Genomic DNA, 20,444 nt, shown 5'->3' with positions numbered 1-20,444 from the left:
CAAGCTAGAATCATAAAAATACTTTTTCTGATTTTGTAGTTTTTTTGGGTCTAGAATTTTAAAGTGCTGATACTTCCTCTGGCTGGCTTTCCTGTAACGTATTATTAATTGCTATTATTAGAAGTTTGCCCAATGATTTAGATTTAAACATTAAATTTAATTCCAGTTAATTCTCTTCCCCTAGATATGACATCAAGAGATATTCTCTTAGTAAAGTAATACTATGTGCATTAAACTTCTCTAAGAGAGGAGGAATGTATTCCTGCGGAGGAGATGCATGTCAGATGGTCTCTTGAATAACGTGCATCTCTCACCACTTACATGGTAATTACTTAAATCACTCTTTCAAACTAGGCCACCTGATCCCAAAATTATATACAATAATTTAGTTTGATTTGGTTTGTTTGGGTATATATGACCATAACTTAGAAAAATGTTCACCAATTCAAAGTGATGTAGACAACAGTTTCTAATTCACTTTTCCTGGCTTCTGTAATAGCTCAAGTCTCAGTCTGAGTGACGCTCTACTGACACTTCTCTGATTTCCTTCTGAAAAGTAATAAATAAAGGCTTGCTTCCAAAGCTAGCTAAAATCTAACCTCCTGAATTAAATTTGCCTTTCAGTGAAGGTTGGTTAGGTAACAAAGGCAATGACATTGAAGTAGTTACTGGAATTTGGATAGGTAGCACGGGAAATCTGAGTGGAACACCACTTTAGAATCCCACACACATAATAAGGCAGTAAGACTTTTGTACATCCAAGAAGTTTTAAAGGTTTTCTTTTCTTTTTTTTTTTTTTGTAGCAAAAACGCAACTACTTCCCTTCTGTGTGCATTTCATACACTAAAGGCCATTTTGTGGTGGTGTGGTGGCTTTTCCCAGGGTTTTCTAAAATCATTTTCAGGAACATTTCCTGCCCCTCCCCCTGCAGGTCTTCCAGGATGCAAAGCCAGTGTGCTCACTCTTCTCAAAGTGAGGTGCCAGGCCACCGAGCATAGGGTCCTTCAGCAGCGCACAGGATGTGGGCTCTGGCTTCTTCAAGTACCACGGACCACGGACCACGGCCCTTGGGTCAACAGCACCGGCGGCTGGCTTGACTAGTTGGCTTCACAAGTTTGATCCCACTGTTTCCATTTTCATGGGGGTCCAAGGGTGGGATCTGGCGGCCTAGAACAAAAAGGAGGCCAACGGTGAGTTCCCTTTCCCACAGCCAACACTGCACACACAGATTTTCACCCTGCTTCAACACTCCTGCTTAATGTTTGGGCTCTGCAGAAAATAGAGGTGCTCCTGGAAGGGCTCCTTTCTCCTTCCTTCCTTTCCTCCCTCCCTTCCTTCTTCCTATCCTTTCCTCCCTAGTTCTGCTGCATAAAGCCCAATTCACAGGCTTAGGAAGTTCAGGTGAGGAACAGTCCAGCAGTTTCCCGATGGTGTGGATTTCCTGGGCTAGGAAGATCCACTCCTGGGGGCAGTTCCCACCCAGCCTCCGCTCATCAGCGCACTCTTCCCTCCCTGCCTTCCCACAGACCCGTCCTGATTTAATGAGCAGCTTTCATGGTACCGTGACTTCAACAGTAACAGTGAGTACTCATCCATCTTTTCTGCTTCTCAAAATAGAAATGGATTTGAACTGTAATCTTCCTAGCAATGTCATTTACTAACACTCAGCTCATCATCCCTCATCCCACCAAGGCATTTAGATCATTAACTGGAAAGCCCTACAGAGACACTTTTCATAGGAAACAGCATTTTAATGTCATCCACAAGTAATCTTATTTTTACTTAACTTAATTTTAAAAATTATCAGAGAGTCTCTATAAATAAACACAAAATAAAAATTAAATCAGGCAATGGAAGGGGCCAGGGAGATGATAGCTAAAGGGTATGGCTTTCTTTATGAGGTGATTTTCTAAAATTGACTGTGCTGATGGCTGTATGGATCTGTGAATATACCAAACACCACCACATTGTACACTTGAAATGGGTGAAATGTATGGTATGTGAATTTTATCTCAATAAAGTTGTTTTCTGAAAAAAGGCAATGCAATCTGGAAATAACCTTAGTAGCTCCCAGTTTTCAAAGATTTTCACAAACACCATCCTCACCTCGCCCTGTGAATTTGATGCAATGGTCGTTATTATCACCATTTCACTGTGACTCAAGAACTTGAGCACTTTGCTGAAGGTTCCATCAATAATAGGCAGTAGTAGAGCTGGTGCTTTGATTATAATCTACACCTTGATTTCCTCATGGATCCCAAGGCCTGTGCTCTTCCCATTAAACCACATTAGCTCTCTCTGCTACTTTTCTAACCCCCTTGAAAAAGGCCTGAAACACTAGCTCTAAACTGAGGATTCTGTTTTATTCTTGAGACAGGGCCTCACTCTGTTACCCAGGCTGAAGTGCAGTGGCTTGATTATGGCTTACTGCAACCTGAAATTCCTGGGCTAAAGGGATCCTCCCACCTCAACCTTCTGAGTAGCTGGGACTATTTTTAAGTCCTTTTTTTTTTTGGTTATGCTATTGATTTATTTTTCCCCAGCACATCTTAAAAATCACACATGGGCATTTGCTTAGAGAACGTACAGTCTAAGAAAACCAGTAAGAGGAGAATCTGAACACACACTGAAAGCACGGAATACTGACCATGTGTTGAGCCCTGAAAAAGTCTTTTTTTTTTTTTTTTTTGAGACACGGGAGCCCCGCTCTGTCGCCCGGGCTGGAGTGCAGTGGCGCGATCTCGGCTCACTACAAGCTCCGCCTCCCGGGTTCACGCCATTCTCCTGCCTCAGCCTCCCGAGTAGCTGGGACTACAGGCGCCCGCCATCTCGCCCGGCTAGTTTTTTGTATTTTTAGTAGAGACGGGGTTTCACCGTGTAGACCAGGATGGTCTCGACCTCCTGACCTCGTGATCCACCCGTCTCGGCCTCCCAAAGTGCTGGGATTACAGGCTTGAGCCACCGCGCCCGGCCTGAGCCCTGAAAAAGTCTTAATGCAAGTGGATGTTACCTAATGACCATATAGAGAGCCAAAAACACCCCAGAAGAGGTGCATTTCCACAAGGGACATAAAGAGTTGATTTCAAAGGTAATAATACACTGCATAGATCAGATGGTATGGACAGTCACCAAAGCTTAATTAAGCATAAAGATTAAGTCCACCAGCATTTAACTCCAAACTCAAAAGTGATAGTAGAGATCTTCATTTGACGATGAAGCAAATGAAAAGTCTGCAACAATTTCTGCAGCTGTGGCTTTTGCCATTTTGTGTAGCCAACAGAGATCTACAGAGCTTTTGCAGGCCATCCCCAAAACACTTCAGTCCTAATCCAGGAGCAAAGGAGACCATAAGTATGAGTTTTCCTTTTCTGGACAAGCTACTCTTTTAAACTTACCACAATTAAAAGGGAGTAAACAAAATGCCTCTTCTACTTGGTCAACCTTAAGTGATAAATAGAGAAGGAAGTCTCCAGTGACTACCAGTACTCTCTAAAGATCTAGCCAAGTCAGATCTTGCCAATAAACAGTCACTTACTCCTGAAGAGAAAGGGGTGACAGTGTCAAGTTACATCATTATTGAAGTTAGTAATATTTCAGGAGCCTCCTGAGTGTGTTACACACCAAGGAGGACTTTTGCTTTTGCACCTGAAATATTTTTGGACAGTACTATAATTCTCATGGGTACAGCTGTTGCCCTAGTTAGCCAAGAGCCAAGAGCTGTTTACTTATCAGTAAAAGGAGTTGACATTTTAGCATTTTTTTACAGTATCAAAATCAACATCCTATGCCAACATCAACTCTGTGGTGTCCTTATCCTAACTCTAACGTTAGCACAACAGCATTAGTGTTTTAGCCCTCCACGACTTTACTTCCCTCATGTCTTGTTTTCATATGTTTTTTGCTTTGGAAAGTATACAAATTAAAGAAAAAATTTATATGTAAGACAGTTATTAAAATGAGAAAAGTATAGTGAAAATCTAGAAACAAAGAGCGTACAGATAGCAAAGTAGGATGCCAGGACGGTCTGTCCACACCTTTCCTCGCTTTCTGCCACCTCCTTCCTCTTTGCTGCCTCTCACTTCTCTCCCCAGTCAACAATGAGCACTGATGCATAGAATGCAAAATTGAGGAAGGCCTGGCTGTGTCTCAAGGAGACTCCCCTCCCACATGTTTTGAACTCTTAGCAGCACTCCTGAATCAGCTGTTGAACCTGGCTTCGTAGGAGTGCCAGGTTCCTTTATCTTCAGAATATTCAAAATTTCACTTATTAGAGTAAAATATTTCTCAGACTTCATTTTTCTCCTTTGGTAGAAAGAGTGTTGCGATGTGAGAGAATCAGCATTCCAGTTCACTGAACTCAGACCGGTTATTTAAAACCTCCAAGCCTTCCTCACTTATAGAGGGAATGTGGGAAAGGAACACACACGGCCGTCACTAAAAGCAGAGGAAGCAATGAAGCTGGAGGGAGTCCCCAGCAGTCGAGGGCTTCTGTGCATGGCTCATGGGTTTTGCATGGTGGGGAGAAATGCCGTGTGACTCATGGTCACCGTCGATTCTCAGGGTTCAGTCAGCGGACCGGGACCCATGCTGCTCATCTACAAAACTCCCAGCCTGGGATGAGTCACACACATGCCAACCTCAAACACAGGCAGAAGGAAATGCTTCCACGCAGAGACAGAGGGAAGCCAGATCCTAACAATGAGGCCGGCACCTTCAAAAGGAGAAGGGAGCCTGCACCAGGAAACCAGCAAGTGAAACCAGCACGCAAACCCTGAACGCAAATCCCAATCTTAGGGCCTAAGGTATTCAGAACTTACCGGAAGGTTCAAGGCACTCACACAAAGACATGGTTTTGGAAAATGGCCATGGCATTCTGTACCAAGGCAATCACCTTGGAACACTGTTGAATCGGTATTATTTACACGGGCACAGAGCGGGACAAAAATATATACACAAACATCTGAACAGGCTCTGAGCCTCGCCTGCAGGTTTCCACTCTTACAAAATGTGCTCTGAGTACTCAGCCTCCAGGACAAGTTGTCCTTGAGCATAAATCTGAGGCCAGAGTGTTTATTTTAATAGGGTTTGGATTCTGTAAGATGCTGTCTAGGGGAAGTTTAAAATATTTTTTTTTTGAAGTTCAGTTTTCCTGAGAGTTGACAGTCTAGAGGAAAAGCAGGTTTTAGAAATGATTCCACAGGAACACAGTATGTGAAAACAAATTCCTAGCCTGTAAGTTTTATCCTGGCTCTGAACTGGTCTGTAATGCATTTACACACAACGAAAATAAAACAGCCAGCTTAGCTGGGGCTGTTCCCTTTCCCCGTGTGCTGTGGTAGACCAGCCATTTCCTGCGTGAGCGCTGATTCCCCCCTAACAATTCCGCTGTATGCAATTCTTCTCTCCTTTCACTCCAGTTCCAGTATTTACTAGGCTTGGCTATCTTTTGTTTGGTGTTAGCAATGCTGGCAGTTGCTGTGTAACATCTATTTCTTGATCTGATTTTCTGAATCATCCAGATGAGTAACTTGACCAAGTTTGCTAGGCCTTGGCAGTATTCACTCTTGATAATGACCTCTAGCCTCTAGCCATGTAGAGAGGGGGTCTCTGGAACACAGCAAGGACTCACGATCATGGAACATCGTCCTCAGAATGCAGAACTGGGGGACACACACATGCTGTTTGAAGTTATTCCCTATCACTGTCCTTCTGCTGTCATAAAGAAGACAATATTAGGATTACTAGAAGGCCCTGAATATTAGGATAAAGAGGAATGTGCTACATGCTATAAAGGACTGGAATGGATTCTCAGGTGAGAAGCTCATTGGGTCAGGCCTGGAAAGCCCAGGTCAGGGATTAAGTGAGCGGGGAAACAGGAAGCACAGATGGAAAGGGAAACTGTGGAAGATGCTTGGCAGGAGGTGACAACTGCCTGGAGGCGGGAGAGTCGAGACAGAGACCAAAAACCCTGAAGTTAAAAGTCTGGGGAGGTAAAGAAGCGGTGATGCACCTACACGAGGGAAATCAGGGAGGTCACAATTGGTCCAAAATGCCGAGGTGTCCAACACAGAGGGATGTAAGCTACTTTAAAATCATTAGGCTTCCTCCCTCATCTCAGCAAACTAACACAGGAACAGAAAACCAAACACCACGTGTTCTCACTCATAAGTGGGAGTTAAACAATGAGAACTCATGGACACAGGGAGGGGAACATCACATGCCAGGGCCTGTCAGGGGATGGGATGCAAGGGGAGGGAGAGCATTAGGACTCATACCTAATGCATGCAGGGCTTAACACCTAGATGACGGCTTGATATGTGCAGCAAACCACCATGGCATATGTATACCTTATGTAACAAACTTGCATGTTCTGCACATGTATCCCAGAACTTAAAGTCAAACAAAAAAAAGAAAACCTTAAAAAAAACATTAGGCTTCCCTACCACTCAAAGGCACCTTTCCCTTTCTTTTTTTTAATTGATAGACTTTATTTATTTTTTAAGCAGTTTTTGGTTTACGGAAAAAAATTGAGTGAAAAATAGAGTTGGTATATACCTTCCTCTCCTCATCTCCAATTTCTCCCATTTTTAATATCTTGCTTTAGTGGAACATTTGTAACAACTGATGAACCAATATTTGCTGAAGACATTACTCACAAGGATAGTCTATAGTTCACAGGAGGGTTCACTTTTGGCACTGTATGTTTTATGGGTTTTGATAAACGTATAATAGTATGTATCCTCCATTATAGTATCAGACAGAACAGTTTCACTGCCCTAAAAATCCTGTGACCCACCAATTCATCGCTCCCCCAACAACCTACAGTAACCACTGATCTTTTCATTGACTCCACAATTTTGTCTCCTCTGGCAGAGTGTCATGTAGTTGGCAGAGTGTCATGTAGTTGGAATCATACAGTGTGTAGCCTTTTCAGATTGGCTCCTTTCACTCAGCAATACACATTTAAGGTTCTTCCACATTTTTTATGGTTTGATAGCTCATTTTCTTTTTATCCCTTATAATATTGCATTATATGGATGTATCCCTTTAATTTTGTTATTTTAACATTTAGAAATTATAAGACACAAAAAGCACAAATCAAGAGGGAAAAATCTGACAAACTACACTTCATCAATAATTAAAAACCTCTTTTCTCCAAACAACACTGTCAAGAAAATGAAGACAAGCCACAGCCTGGGAGAAAATAATTGAAAAACAAATATCTGATAAAAAATATGTATCCAAAATATATAAGTAATCTTTATAAGTAATCTTTAGAACTCAACAATAAGAAGACAAACAAACCAATATAAAATGGTTAAAATTTGAACAGGCTCTTCATTAAGTTATACAAATTGAAAACAAGCTCATGAAGACACTCACCATTACTAGTCATTAGGAAAATGCAAACAAAAATCACAATGAGATACCGCTGTACTTCCTTTTGAATGGTTAACATTTTACAAACAGACAGTACTAAGTGTTGACAAGGACTTGGGGCAACTGGAACTCCCACACCTTGGTGGTGGTAATATATTGTAGTGAAACCACTTGGAACACAGTTTGGCATTCTAATCTTAGAAAGTTAAACACACACCTACCAGATAAGCCAGCCATTCCATTCCTTGATATTTACGTACACAAAGACTTGTACATGAATGCTCATAGCACCCTTACGGGTTATCACCCAAAACTGAAAATAATCCAAATATTAGGTGAATAGATTAACAAATTGTGGTTTATGCATGCAATGGAATACTACTTAGGAAAAAAAAAAGGAACTCAGCAAAATCCATACTGTATTAAACTCTGCAGGAAAACTGATCTAATTTCTTGGATAAACAAATTGCATAAGGGGAAAAAAAGAAAGATGGAAAGGAAAGCTATTGCTTAAGAGAGGCCTAAAAGACACACCAACTAATCCCAGCATGTGGAGATAATTTCCATTCTGATGTAAACAAATGGTAACATGCAAACAAAGAAACCATTTATGACAACTATGAACTTTTTGGAAATTTGACCACTGTTTATTTGTGATAGCAATTAATATAACAGTATTCTGGTTATTCATATGATAACATAGTTGTCATTGTTTAAAAAAACTATGGACAAAATATTTACAGATTAAATTAGATGTCTGAGATTCTCTTCAGAATAATACAGGTGGTGAGCACAGGATGGGATAGAGATGACACAAGTTTCGTTTTGAGTAAACAATGGCTCCCTATATTATTCAGTGTACTTGTGTATATGTTTGAAATTTTACATAATAAAGTGTTTTTTAAGTTCCCTGGAATCTGACCATCATGAAACAACCACTGTTAACATTCTGATATGTATCCTTCCAAGAAGGATATATTCTTGGAATAATATATTATTTATCACTATATATGATATACTGAAATATATTATGAAATATATTAAATATGATATTAAAATATATGATGAAATATGAAATACATGAAATCAGGATATTATATGAACTGCTCTGTAACTTCCATTTCACATTCAATGATTTATCTTTTTATGTCAGCAAAGATTTATGTCATCCTTTTGAATTACCTATTTATATCGGTGTACCATGATTTCTTAAAAACTATTTCCTAACTTTTGGACAGTTCAGTAATTTCCTGTTTTCTGCTATCATGAATAATGTTACAATAAACCAGGCTGTGCAATGAGACACGATATAGACAAGCTAAGAGCATGTGCCCCGGAGCCTGCCTGCCTGTCTCTCACTTATTAGCTGTGTACCCTGGAGAAAGTTACAAGCCTCTCCAGGCCTCAATTTCCTCATCTGTAAAATAGGGGTGATAACAGTGCCTACTCCAGAGGATCAAGGGGTGCATTGATGAGCTAGTATATATTTCAGCAATGGCAACAAAAGCACAGAATCAGAGCTCCACACGTGTTAAATCTTGTTACTATGTTTGCACACCTGACCAACTTCTTTAGAATTGCTGGAATAAAAGACATGTCTTTTGAAGACCCAACTTGCCCATATGCTGAAATGACATTATTTCACATTCACTAACTCAACTTTTTTGGGGTAGGAAAGTTTGTCCACTTTCTTAAGTGGATTGCATTTGGTAAATTAATGTTTTCGGGGGTAAGAAAGTGGATGAACTTTGTCTTTGTCATTTCCTTGTTCCTTAACTGCTAAACTTGCCTTCACCTGACAGCTGGCTCTACTATTATAAAATCTGCAAACCTTTTGCTTTGCTTTAAAATTTTTTAAACCTGCGACTAACCAAAGGCGCCTATAGCACAACACTCTGTGAACAAATGATTCCAGAACAAGACATGATCACTACCCACAAGTCTTAACTTGTTGTCTTTCATATTAACACCCTATTCCAATTTTCCAAGCCAATATGCTTGTGCCTCTAAATATATTTACCTTATTTATTTATTTTAGAGATAGGATCTCGTTCTGTTGCCTAGGCTGGAGGGCAGTGATGCAACCATAGCTCACTGCAGCCTCAAACTCCTGGGCCCAAGTGATCCTCCTGCCTCAGTCTCCAGAGTATCTGGGACTATAGGTGCACACCACCATGCTCATATATTCACCTTAGTAAAACAAATGTTTCTCACTTTGCTCTCAAACTAACAACAAATATAAAACCTAGTCTAATGTCTCTAGTGTCTCTAAGTATAATTTTCAGGAGAAAGTCCTGCTTTCTCTGCCATAGTCAACATTTAAATTAACGAGAGCAAAAGCATAGCTATTTCGCTGGATCCCACCTCAATCCAGACATTTTTCTGCTGAGACTGCAGCTCCACCTCTCTTTGCCCTCAGGAAAAGTTAAAATACTTTTTAAAAGATATTTGAGTAGAGTAATTAAAATCCACAAACCAGATGGGCATGGTGGCGCACACCTGTAATCCCAACACTTTGGGAGGCCAAGGCGGGAGGATCACTTGAGCCTAGGAGTTCAAGACCAGCCTGGACAATACAGCGTGACCTCATCTCTAGAAATAAAAAAAATAATAATAATCTACAAACCAAAACTTGGGTTCCCCACAATCCAGAATCCTATATGCTAGGCTCATAACCAAATCCGGCCCAGAGCACTTGACTTGTTCCTATGCCAATCCTCCTCATTCCGGGAAACAGAACCCGGGGATGATTCTTGGTAATGCCGTCTTCCTCATTCCCCATCTCCTTCCAGTGTTACTGGTTCTTCTTCCAGAAGATTTCTGAAACCCAGCTCTACTTCCTCCACCCTCGTCCAAGCCACTTCTCTCCTGGATTATTACAATCGCACGCCAACTGATTGACACATGCAGAGACCTTCCTCCTTCTAAGTGTGATCTTTTTTTGTAAATGTAAATTGGACACTGCACTACTGCTTTAAAAGCTCGAGGGGCTTGGCCGGGCGCGGTGGCTCACGCCTGTAATCCCAGCACTTTGGGAGGCCGAGACGGGCGGATCACGAGGTCAGGAGATCGAGACCATCCTGGCTAACACGGTGAAACCCCCGTCTCTACTAAAAATGCAAAAAACTAGCCAGGCGAGGTGGCGGCGCTGTAGTCCCAGCTACTCGGGAGGCTGAGGCAGGAGAATGGTGGGAACCCGGGAGGCGGAGCTTGCAGTGAGCTGAGATCCGGCCACTGCACTCCAGCCTGGGCGACAGAGCCAGACTCCGTCTCAAAAAAAAAAAGCTTGAGGGGCTTCCAATTGTTTCAGAATATCACCCTCACCCCCGTGGCAAGGACCTACTGAGTCTCTAACCACAGCTTCCCACCACACTCCCTGCTCTTCCTTAAAAGCACCAGGCTGTTTCCTGCCCTTTCCTGCCTCGACTTGGCGCCTGCGGTTTGCTCTGCCTGATAGCTCTTTGCCTACTGGCCTTTTCTTGTTTTTCAGGTCCAGCTTAAAATCATTTCCTCGGGGAGGACTTCCCCACCCAATCTAAAGCCACTCCCTCGCCCCACAGTAACCTCTCACAGTCCGCTCCTTCGCTGCGCAGCACTGATTACCAAGAGTCACCAGACACCGATCTGACTGTGCCCGCAGCTGTCTCCCCCTCTCCACTGTCACTGTGCTTTGTCACCTTGCTGTGCCAGGGTCTAGCATGGCACCTACCCATAAAAGAGCACAGTATCTATTTGTGAATAAACGAATCAAGAGTAAGTAGGCTTGTCTAATCTGCTGTTCTTCAACCTTAAATTCCCAGAGAAAAGTGATTACATTTCACTTTATATCATGAGAGGAGGATGGAGATCCAAATTCGAAACCCCGAATTTAGCACCATTCCATTTACTAGTCTCAGCTTTATGGGGAATACAAAAGACAAGCTCCCGAAGAACTTGCAGTCTCCCTAGAACACCTAAACGCTTGGAGTATCATTTAAAGATAGAATATGTTTAAGTGTCAAAATGACAGAACAAACCAAAAGTAACCTCAAGGTTTTACTTTTCTTCCTTGGGTGTAAGAACCCAAGGAAGAAAAAGAAACAAACCCTGGGTAGAAATGCCTGGAAGAGAATGAGCACATGCAGGCAGATACAGTAGGTCTAAAAATGTGATTTAGAAACGGGTGCCTGGAGGAATACCAGTCAGACGACAATATATATGAGGAGGACAAACTGTGCACAGACCACCCCAAACAGAGCAGCACCTAAATCCTTTGCAGGGTAGCTTTAGTCTTTAAAAAGATAACATATTTAGGAAGCAGTCTCCAGTTAGACACTGTATTTGCCAATGTTCAGAAAACACAGTTGTCTCATTTCTGGTTTATGAACACTATGGGAATGCAAAAGAGAAACGTCTCTTCATTCGAGTCAGTGTGAACTAATTTTGTCTAAGCACACCTTTTTAAAGGGCTTTTATTTTCACAGCTCCTTAACTTTGTATTGCGTCTTTTCTCCAGGCATAGTTGACTGTGGAACATTGCTTTGGGGAGCCTAGGTGTCAGCAATATGTAGTTCTATTTTAAGCTCAGGGAGGAGCACATGTAATATAAGTAGGAACAGGGAAAAGAAAAATAAATGAAAAGTCTGCTGCAATATATTTAGGTGCACTTGGAAGTGTGTTTTAAATTAACCTGTAATTATGCTACAGAATCCCATTCTGAAGAAAATCACCTGAAGGAGAAAAGAGGCAAAAGATGGGCACCAGTACTTACACATGCAGATAGACAGGCAGACAGATGGACAGACAGATGGATGGACAGATAGACAGATGAACAGACAGACAGGTGGACAGATGAATAGATAGACGGATAGACACATGGACAGCTAGAGAGATGGATATACACACAGATGGACAGAAGGACAGAGACAGGCAGATGGACAGATAGACAAATGGACAGATGGACAGACAGATGGACGGATGGACAGATGGAAAAACAGACAGATAGATAGATGGATAGATAGACAGATGGATAGCCAGACAGATGGACAGACTGAGGTTTTGCCATGACTGTTTATTTACAAGCTTTCTTTGTTAAGGCAATTACAACCAAAGTATAATAAAACAGAAACAATTGTTTAGGTGACATGAAAGATCAGGTGATGTGGGTATTTGATGGTTTATACAGGAATTAATTACTTTGAAAGCATAATTACCCATGTTTAAGCAAAGCACTTGTTTTTTCCTAAAGTAGACCACCAGGATCTGAGGAATTAAACTGTTCAAAGTCCCTGTCACACACAGGAAGGGATTTATACTGGATAAATATCTTTTAAGTTATTACTACAAGCCATGTGTGGTGGCTCACACCTGTAATCCTGGCACTTTGGGAGGCCGATGGGGGAAGATTGCTTGAGCTCAGGAGTTTGAGACCAGCCTAGGCAACATGGTGAGACCTTGACTCTACTAAAAATCCAAAAATTTAGCCGGATGTGGTGGTATACACCTGTAGTCCCAGCTACCCAGGTGGCCGAGGTGGGAGGACTGCTTGAGCCCAGGAGGTGGAGGGTGCAGTGAACTATGATTGCACCACTGCACTCCAGCCTGAGCAACAGAGAAAGACGCTGTCTCAGAAAAAGGAAAAAAAAAAATGATATTAGTATAGTACTTCCTGCTCAGGCTTCCTCTCTTTCGGGTCCTTATTTGATTTTTAACTTCAGAAAGTCTCCCAGCTGGTGCAGACACCTCAAGCTGAAGTTCAGGTCACAGAAAGCACCAGGCTCCCCTGGCTGACCACTGCTATCTGTGCTGGGGGACTTCCAAGGCCAGCGAGCTAGGGAGGAGGAGAGGGCTCTGCGGAATACGCGGGGTGTAAGGATGGAAGGTGCTAAGGCAATCGTCCTCAGGAGCTATCTAGCTTCATTCGTTAAAACCACCATGAAAAACAAAATGTTTCACAGCTGAACATAGCAGAAAAGCCTAACGCCACCAGAAGAGAATGAGTTTAATCTGAGGAAATGTGAGGCTAATGTAATGAGTTCGAGCCCAAACTTAGATGTCACGCAGAGTGACACAACTCCAGAGAGCATCTGTACCCGCTGCCCACCATGGAGAAAGGAGAGGAGTGTGGGGACATGGGGTTTCCCACATGAAATTCCAGCCCTAGCCTGCTAGAGTTCAGCCATTCAGGGCAAGGAGTCTGAAACTATTCTGTTGAGAGTATGAAATCGTAGCAGGAAAGAAAGGGAAGGTGGTAAGAAGGGAAGGGGGTGAGGACCCCAGTGAAGGAAAGGGCCAGCGGCTGGGGAGGGGAGGCTCCGAGCCATTTTTTTTTTTTTTTTTTTTTGAGGCGGAGTCTCGCTCTGTCGCCCAGGCTGGAGTACAGTGGCCGGATCTCAGCTCACTGCAAGCTCCGCCTCCCGGGTTTACGCCATTCTCCTGCCTCAGCCACCGGAGTAGCTGGGACTACAGGCGCCCGCCACCTCGCCCGGCTAGTTTTTGTATTTTTAGTAGAGACGGGGTTTCACTGTGTTAGCCAGGATGGTCTCGATCTCCTGACCTCGTGATCCGCCCGTCTCGGCCTCCCAAAGTGCTGGGATTACAGGCTTGAGCCACCGCGCCCGGCCAAGCCATTCTTTTGCACATTTCTTTTGCATATCTCTGCATAGTGTAGGTAAGGCAGGTCAGAATTCATCATCTGCAGTGAATTCTTCATCAAACCAGCATAAACAAAAGACTCCCTCCTGTGGGTTCTTGGAGTCTAAAGTAATGCACTCAAACCAGTTAAACGGAAATCAAAACTGTTCTGGGAAGCCACGGCTTCTCTGACTTTGAGAGCTCTGACAAAAACGACCTTAGGCAGGAGAGAGATCAAACCATCAGTCTCCCTTCTGGAGTTGTCTGGAGCGAAGATATGTGAAGACAATTGCTGTTTTGGGGTTCAACTCCTCCTACGGTGGATATTCCAGGAACTTCAGGGCCAGCATTTCATCAAACACCTGTACTTCTCCCAACGTCCCTGATAATGCTCTGGTCGACCTTTCCTGAAGGTGTCTCAGAGCAGTTTTCCCAGATGGGAAAGTCTGGGAAGTCAGCAGGGACTTCTCTGGCAGAATCCAGAACAGAATGACACAACCAGAGAACCTATGAAGGTTAAATCTGTTGAGCTGGAAGCCTCGCAGCTGCAGATAGATATGCTGGCAGGGCCATTAACTGGGAACCAGCTCTGGCTGATAAGGTGATTCCCCGGGAGCCGGCATACCGTAAGCGTCACAGCACCCAGCACTGGGACCAGGAAGGAGGCTATCACCCTCCCTAATTAGCTCACCAGACACAAGGGGTACCTGTACACACCAACCCTGCACCCAGTTCCCAATTTCGGGTCACACACAATGGAGACATCACTTTTTGTAGGAGTTTATCAGGCAAAAAAAAATTACTGGAACGTTCCCTCAGTTTGCCTAGAGTCATCCCATCTAACGGGTGACTTTGATTTCTATACCTTGTCTATTTTATCTCTCCTTCCCTCAATATACTAACATAAAATGCTATGGAATGTATAATTTTCAATTAAAATAAATATTACTTTTGCAACAGGATTACTTCATTTTAATTTACAGAACTCAGAGTGAACAGCTTCGAGTACAGAATCATGGAAATCTAGAATCGAGAGGATAAGAGAAGTGGGTGTTAACAACTGCACAGCTGTAGATTTTGTATCCATGGCATCCGATAAATTCACACAGAGGAAATGTCCTACTTCAGAGATCTAAAATGTTATCCTTTGACTCCCAGAAGCATAAAAATGCAACTGGACTGAAAAACCAATTTCAGGTACTTACTGATTCCTTGAAAGAGCTCTTCGATATTAATAGCATTTTTTGCACTTGTCTCAACCACGATAGCACCTATGGATTCAGCGTATTCCTTAGCATCCTTCAGGGGAACCTCCCTGGAAAAAAGGCCAAAGACAGACAGGAAATGAATGCTCGTTTGTAAAATACAAATCACTCAAAAGACCAAACAGCTTGTGTGGCAACAGCTCCTTTATCTTCTTGTAGAATAATAATAACTCAACCGCTCAGCAAGAATGGATGCCTAGTATGAGTGAGACTTTTTAAAGTTTAAAACCCAGTCTCTGGTATCCAAGAAGAGAAGATACGCATATATAAAATAGTGTTCCTGCTCCCACAGAAGAATGCCAGAACTGCAGGGAAAACCATGATGAATATGGCAGTACACATTTCATCTTTCAGAGCTACGGCTCATTTCAACCTTTTTCCCATTATGTGACTCAATATTAAAAAACACCAACACCACTGTTAGTATGTTTGTGCACACATGCTTTTGTGCAACTTTGTACATATTATCTTTCACAAATCAGAGAAAATATGCAATGTGCTGTGACAGTCTGGAAATAAGCATGGTTATACCCACCATGGCTACAATACAGGATGGCATATCTGGACTTTCATCTGTAAAAGGATGTTCTCACATAGGTTTTAGGGCATGAACTCTATTTAAATGAACAATTAAAAAGAAAATCTCACCCTGAACACACCTGATTTCGTCTGATCTTGGAAGCCAGGCAGGGTCAGGTCTGGCTAGTACTTGGATGGGGTCCACGGCCATACCAGCCTAAAAAAATCTATTGACCTCTTTGCAATGTGAAAATGCTGTGGTGGATTCAAAGATAAAAAAGACGCAGTTCCTATTCTGCAGCAGCTGCTGCATGCCAGTCCCTCTCCCAGGGGCCAGGGAAACCACAGGTCCTGCCTTCTGGCACCTGTGCTTTAGAACATGGACACACAGGGTTCATTCACCCTAATCCACAACACTACGCCATAAAGTGCTTCCGGAGCAGAGGGGGAGAAAGTGATGTGTTCTGTTCAATGAACCCCAGAAAGACGCCCAGAGGTGGTCACCTTCAGTGTGGCCATGAAGGCTAGGCAAACGCAGGGAAGAATTTGGGATGGGACAGCCTGAGCAGAGGCCCAGAGACAGGAGAGTGCACACATTCCTGAAGATTATTAAATGTTGATTCTGCACCCAGCACTGCTGGGGGTGTTATGGTGGATTTGCAAATGAATGACATGGGCCTGAATGGAGAGAATGTCAGAGTGGTTGGAGCTGAGAGAGGGAGGCACACCATGTCTGTCTACACCCAGAGGCCACTGAAGGACAGGAAGTGACAGGGTCAGCTCCACAGTCAAGGAAAAAATGGTGCACAGAATGGATGGAGGTGAGGAGAAGAATCTGGAAGCTCCTCTAATATTGCAGGCAAGAGGTAACAATCCTCAACCAGAAGAATTGCTATTGGAAAAGAGAGGAAGGCAGACACAAAATTAAAACAGGGACAGGGACAGCGCCTACCTCCCCGCCCCTTCCTCCACCCACCTCAGAGCCTGTAAATGGATTCGAGAGGTTTAAAGTTACCAAGGAAATTCTACTCTGGCATTCAAATTCCTATGGGACTCAAATCACATGCGGGGAGGACCCTTCAGTCCTAGCTGGAAGAACACCTAACTAGGGTCTACCATGTTAAAGACGATGGCCCCAGCCTCTTAGCCAAAAGAAATATGTCCCTGGAGCCAAGTCAGTGGGTACCTGTGCTTCCAAACTGCAGGGAAAAGTACACCCCGACATTCACTCTCTCGTTTGTAACAGACAAGACCCACGCCTGTCACAGGGATTACGCTTGAGTTTTTCTGGCAGCAGAACATTTATATTTGAAAGATTCCAGAAAAGTGCTTTTCTCTGTGCAGTTTGGCATGATATGTGTTTTTTACTTCCTCCTGAAGTCTTTTTTTGTTCGTTTGCTTTTCAAAGACAGTGTCTTGCTCTGTTGCCCAGGCTGGAGTGCAGTGGCACGATCTCGGCTCACTGCAACCTCTGCCTCCCGGGTTCAAGCAATTCTCGTGCCTCAGTCTCCCGAGTAGCTAGGATTATAGGTGTGTGACACCACGCTTGGCTAATTTTTGTATTTTTGGTAAAGACAGGTTTCACCACATTGCCCAGTCTGGTCTTGAACTCTTGGCCTCTAGTAATCCACCTGCCTCAGCCTCCCAAAGTGCTGGGATTACAGGTGTGCGCCACCGCGCCCAACCTCTTCCCGAAGTCTTTAGCAAAGCACAGATAAAGGGTGGGGCTCATCTCTGCCCACAATGGGGTGCAGGAGGAGATGTCACCTGCTACCCGACTGGGGGGTGGGGTGAGGAGTACCTGGCAAGCAAGGATGTCTCTGGGCCCGCAGGTGAGAGGAAATCACATTCACAGGTGAAGTGCTCCCTCAACCCCTCTAATCAAGCCAACTGCAGGACAAGGAGGAGCGGCACAGGTTCACCAGGCTTATAAGAGAACAGATATCATGTGCCACAGCCCAACATCTCCATCCTGAGGATGACCATGGCCAAGAGGCTCACTCCTTCACAGTTTAAAACATAGATCTGGAGATAGGAAGATAAGAAAAGCATACCCTCAGACTCCTTCCATGGCTAGAGGTGGGTCTCATTAAATCTTCGGGCTGCAGAAGTGACATGCCTAATGCGAGGTGAGACAGGGCTTAACTCAACCCCGTGACTCTGTCCACCTCACTCCCACTGGGCCCCAGTGGCACAAGCACCCACCGGCACCACATGCCAGAGGCCATTATTTCCATCTTGACAGACACATGTGGGGCTCAAAATGTTTCAGACTGTCATATGCACTGGAGTTGGGGTGGAGCGGGGCAGAAGCCCACTCTGTGCTCCTAAAGAACAGGCGCTTACAGGAAGAATCCGGCCAGTGAAAGTCCCTCTAATGTGAACTAAGATTAGAAGGACCAACCACTCTTGAGTCTGTCAAAATATGTTCCCATTACTGTGGCATAATAAAAAATACAGACTCAGTCTTTGTCCTGGTTGGTGGCACAGTTCTCCCCAGACCCTCGAAGTCTCCCGCATGATAGGAGTGTCTTCTGGTATTCTTGAAGAGCCCCTTCAACCATGCCTGAGTTTGACAGGGTATGGCCCTAGACCATCCCGTGGCCTCTTCAGGATCAGCCTGGTTGCTGGAGGAATCAATCACATGGTCAGACGGTTGAACCTTTCAGCCCCAGCCCCAGCCTCTCGGGCTGGAGATTTAATCAATCATGACTAAGTAATGAAGCCTCAGTACGAACTACTGAACACAAGGCTTGAGAGGGTCTGGGCTGCTGAGCACACTGCTGTGCTGGGAGTGGTGCCCCAGAGAGGCTGGAAGCTCCTTGTCCCACTCTCACCCTTCGCCCTCGCTGTCTCTTCCATTTAGCTACTCCTGTGCTGTGTCTGTAACAACAGAACTGTATGTCAAATTCATATTATAGGAGGCCTTTGCTTGGGACTAAGCTCCTGCATTAGGCCCCAAGAGACCAGACTAAAAATAAACACAGTCACTCATGCTCAAGTTCCCCTTCACCAAACCCAAACTAAGTGGTTATCTGACCTTCTGAGAAGTCACAAGAGGTAACAGCCAATTTCCCAAATAGGCCAGCTGAAATCTTCAGTAGCCATGGAATGAAGTTCCCTTGGCTTTAATCCTTACATAAAATGTTAACTAATCTGATATTTTTCTTTTCTTTTTTTTTTTTTTTTTGAGGCGGAGTCTCGCTCTGTCACCCGGACTGGAGTGCAGTGGCCGGATCTCAGCTCACTGCAAGCTCCGCCTCCCGGGTTTACGCCATTCTCCTGCCTCAGCCTCCCGAGTAGCTGGGACTACAGGCGCCCGCCACCTCGCCTGGCTAGTTTTTAGTATTTTTAGTAGAGACGGGGTTTCACTGTGTTAATCAGGATGGTGTCGATCTCCTGACCTCGTGATCCGCCCATCTCGGCCTCCCAAAGTGCTGGGATTACAGGCTTGAGCCACCGCGCCCGGCCTAATCTGGTATTTTTCTATCGTTTTGTTTCCCTGTCCTTCATTCTGCCTGTACCCCAAGAAAAGTATCTTTGAAATGACTAGCAGGCTCCTGTTCCTTGCTCCTGTTTTCTTCAGCTCTTCTCTGTCTATAAAGCCAATCCCCTCTGCTCAGCTCATGGGAACACTTATTCTATTTTATGGAATGATTCGTTGTCAATTCTAGAATCATGAATAAAGCCAATTGAGATCTTTAAACTAAATTCGGGCCATGCACAGTGGCTCATGCCTGTAATCCCAGTACTTTGGGAGGTCAAGGCAAGAGCATCGCTGCAGACCAGGAGTTCATGACCAGCCTCAGCAGCATAGCAAGGCTCCATCTCTACAAAAAAGGAAAAATGAGCCAGGTGTGATGGCGTGTGCTTGTGGACTCAGCTACTCAGGACTACTGGAAGATTGCTTGAGCCTGGCAAGGGTGGGGCTGCAGTGAACTATGATTGTACCACTGCACTCTAGCCTGGGTGACAGAACGAGATACTGTCTCTAAAGAATATTTAAAAATAAATTTGTTGTAATTCCTTCCTTTGACAGCACAGTGCTTTCCCGAGTTCTGTGAGTCCATGCTAGTGAATTACTGAATTTGAGGGGAGGTCATAGGAGACCCCAAATTTGTAGTCTGTTACACAGAAACGCAGGTAACTTGGGGATACTGGAAACTTGCAGCTCTAGTCTGAAATGGGAGGCAGTCTTGCAGGATAGAGCTCTTAACTCGCAGGGTCTACGCTGACTCCAGGTAGTCAGAGTCTGAATTGAACTGAATAGTAGGACGTCCAGTTAGTGTCAGATAAATTGCTGTCGGAACAAATGGTGTGCCTACAATCTGTGAGGAGAGTTTTGCGAAGGTGAGAATTCGCTTCCCAGAACGCCTTGCAAACATGTGAAACCAGGAACATTTGAGAACTCCAGGTGCACTTCAGGAGAGGCCACTGCACAGGCCCATGAGGCAGAAAGGCGCCACCACAGGCCTCCCATCATTACGACGATGGGAGGGTACGGCATCTAGTGACTTTTGTTCACTTTTTTTTTCAACAAGTGTATAGTGTCTACTATATGCTAGGCATTGTGCTAGGTGCTGAAACAGGTAAACTGAAACAAGTTAACCCAAGCCAAGTATAAACACGCAGAGTTAGTTTTGACAGTGAAGACTATTTTTAGACTTT

General features: G+C 43.9%; 1 protein-coding gene across 1 annotated transcript in view; it reads right to left on the bottom strand.

The window, feature by feature from the left end:
- Positions 1–800: 800 nt before the first annotated feature.
- RAB31 (RAB31, member RAS oncogene family) overlaps positions 801–20,444 on the bottom strand; it is a 94,751-nt gene continuing 75,107 nt past the window's right edge. Inside the window, exons 6-7 of the mRNA XM_011936654.1 lie at positions 15,198–15,307; positions 801–1,167 (exon numbers count right to left, since the gene is read on the bottom strand). Coding sequence (XP_011792044.1) covers positions 1,073–1,167; positions 15,198–15,307 — 205 coding nt within the window. The 3' untranslated portion in view covers positions 801–1,072. The remainder of the gene's footprint in view (positions 1,168–15,197; positions 15,308–20,444) is intronic.

The sequence above is a fragment of the Colobus angolensis genome, unplaced genomic scaffold (assembly GCF_000951035.1).
Source record: "Colobus angolensis palliatus isolate OR3802 unplaced genomic scaffold, Cang.pa_1.0 Scaffold155, whole genome shotgun sequence".
Classification (NCBI taxonomy): domain Eukaryota; kingdom Metazoa; phylum Chordata; class Mammalia; order Primates; family Cercopithecidae; genus Colobus; species Colobus angolensis.
This window is presented reverse-complemented; position numbering and strand designations above follow the sequence as displayed.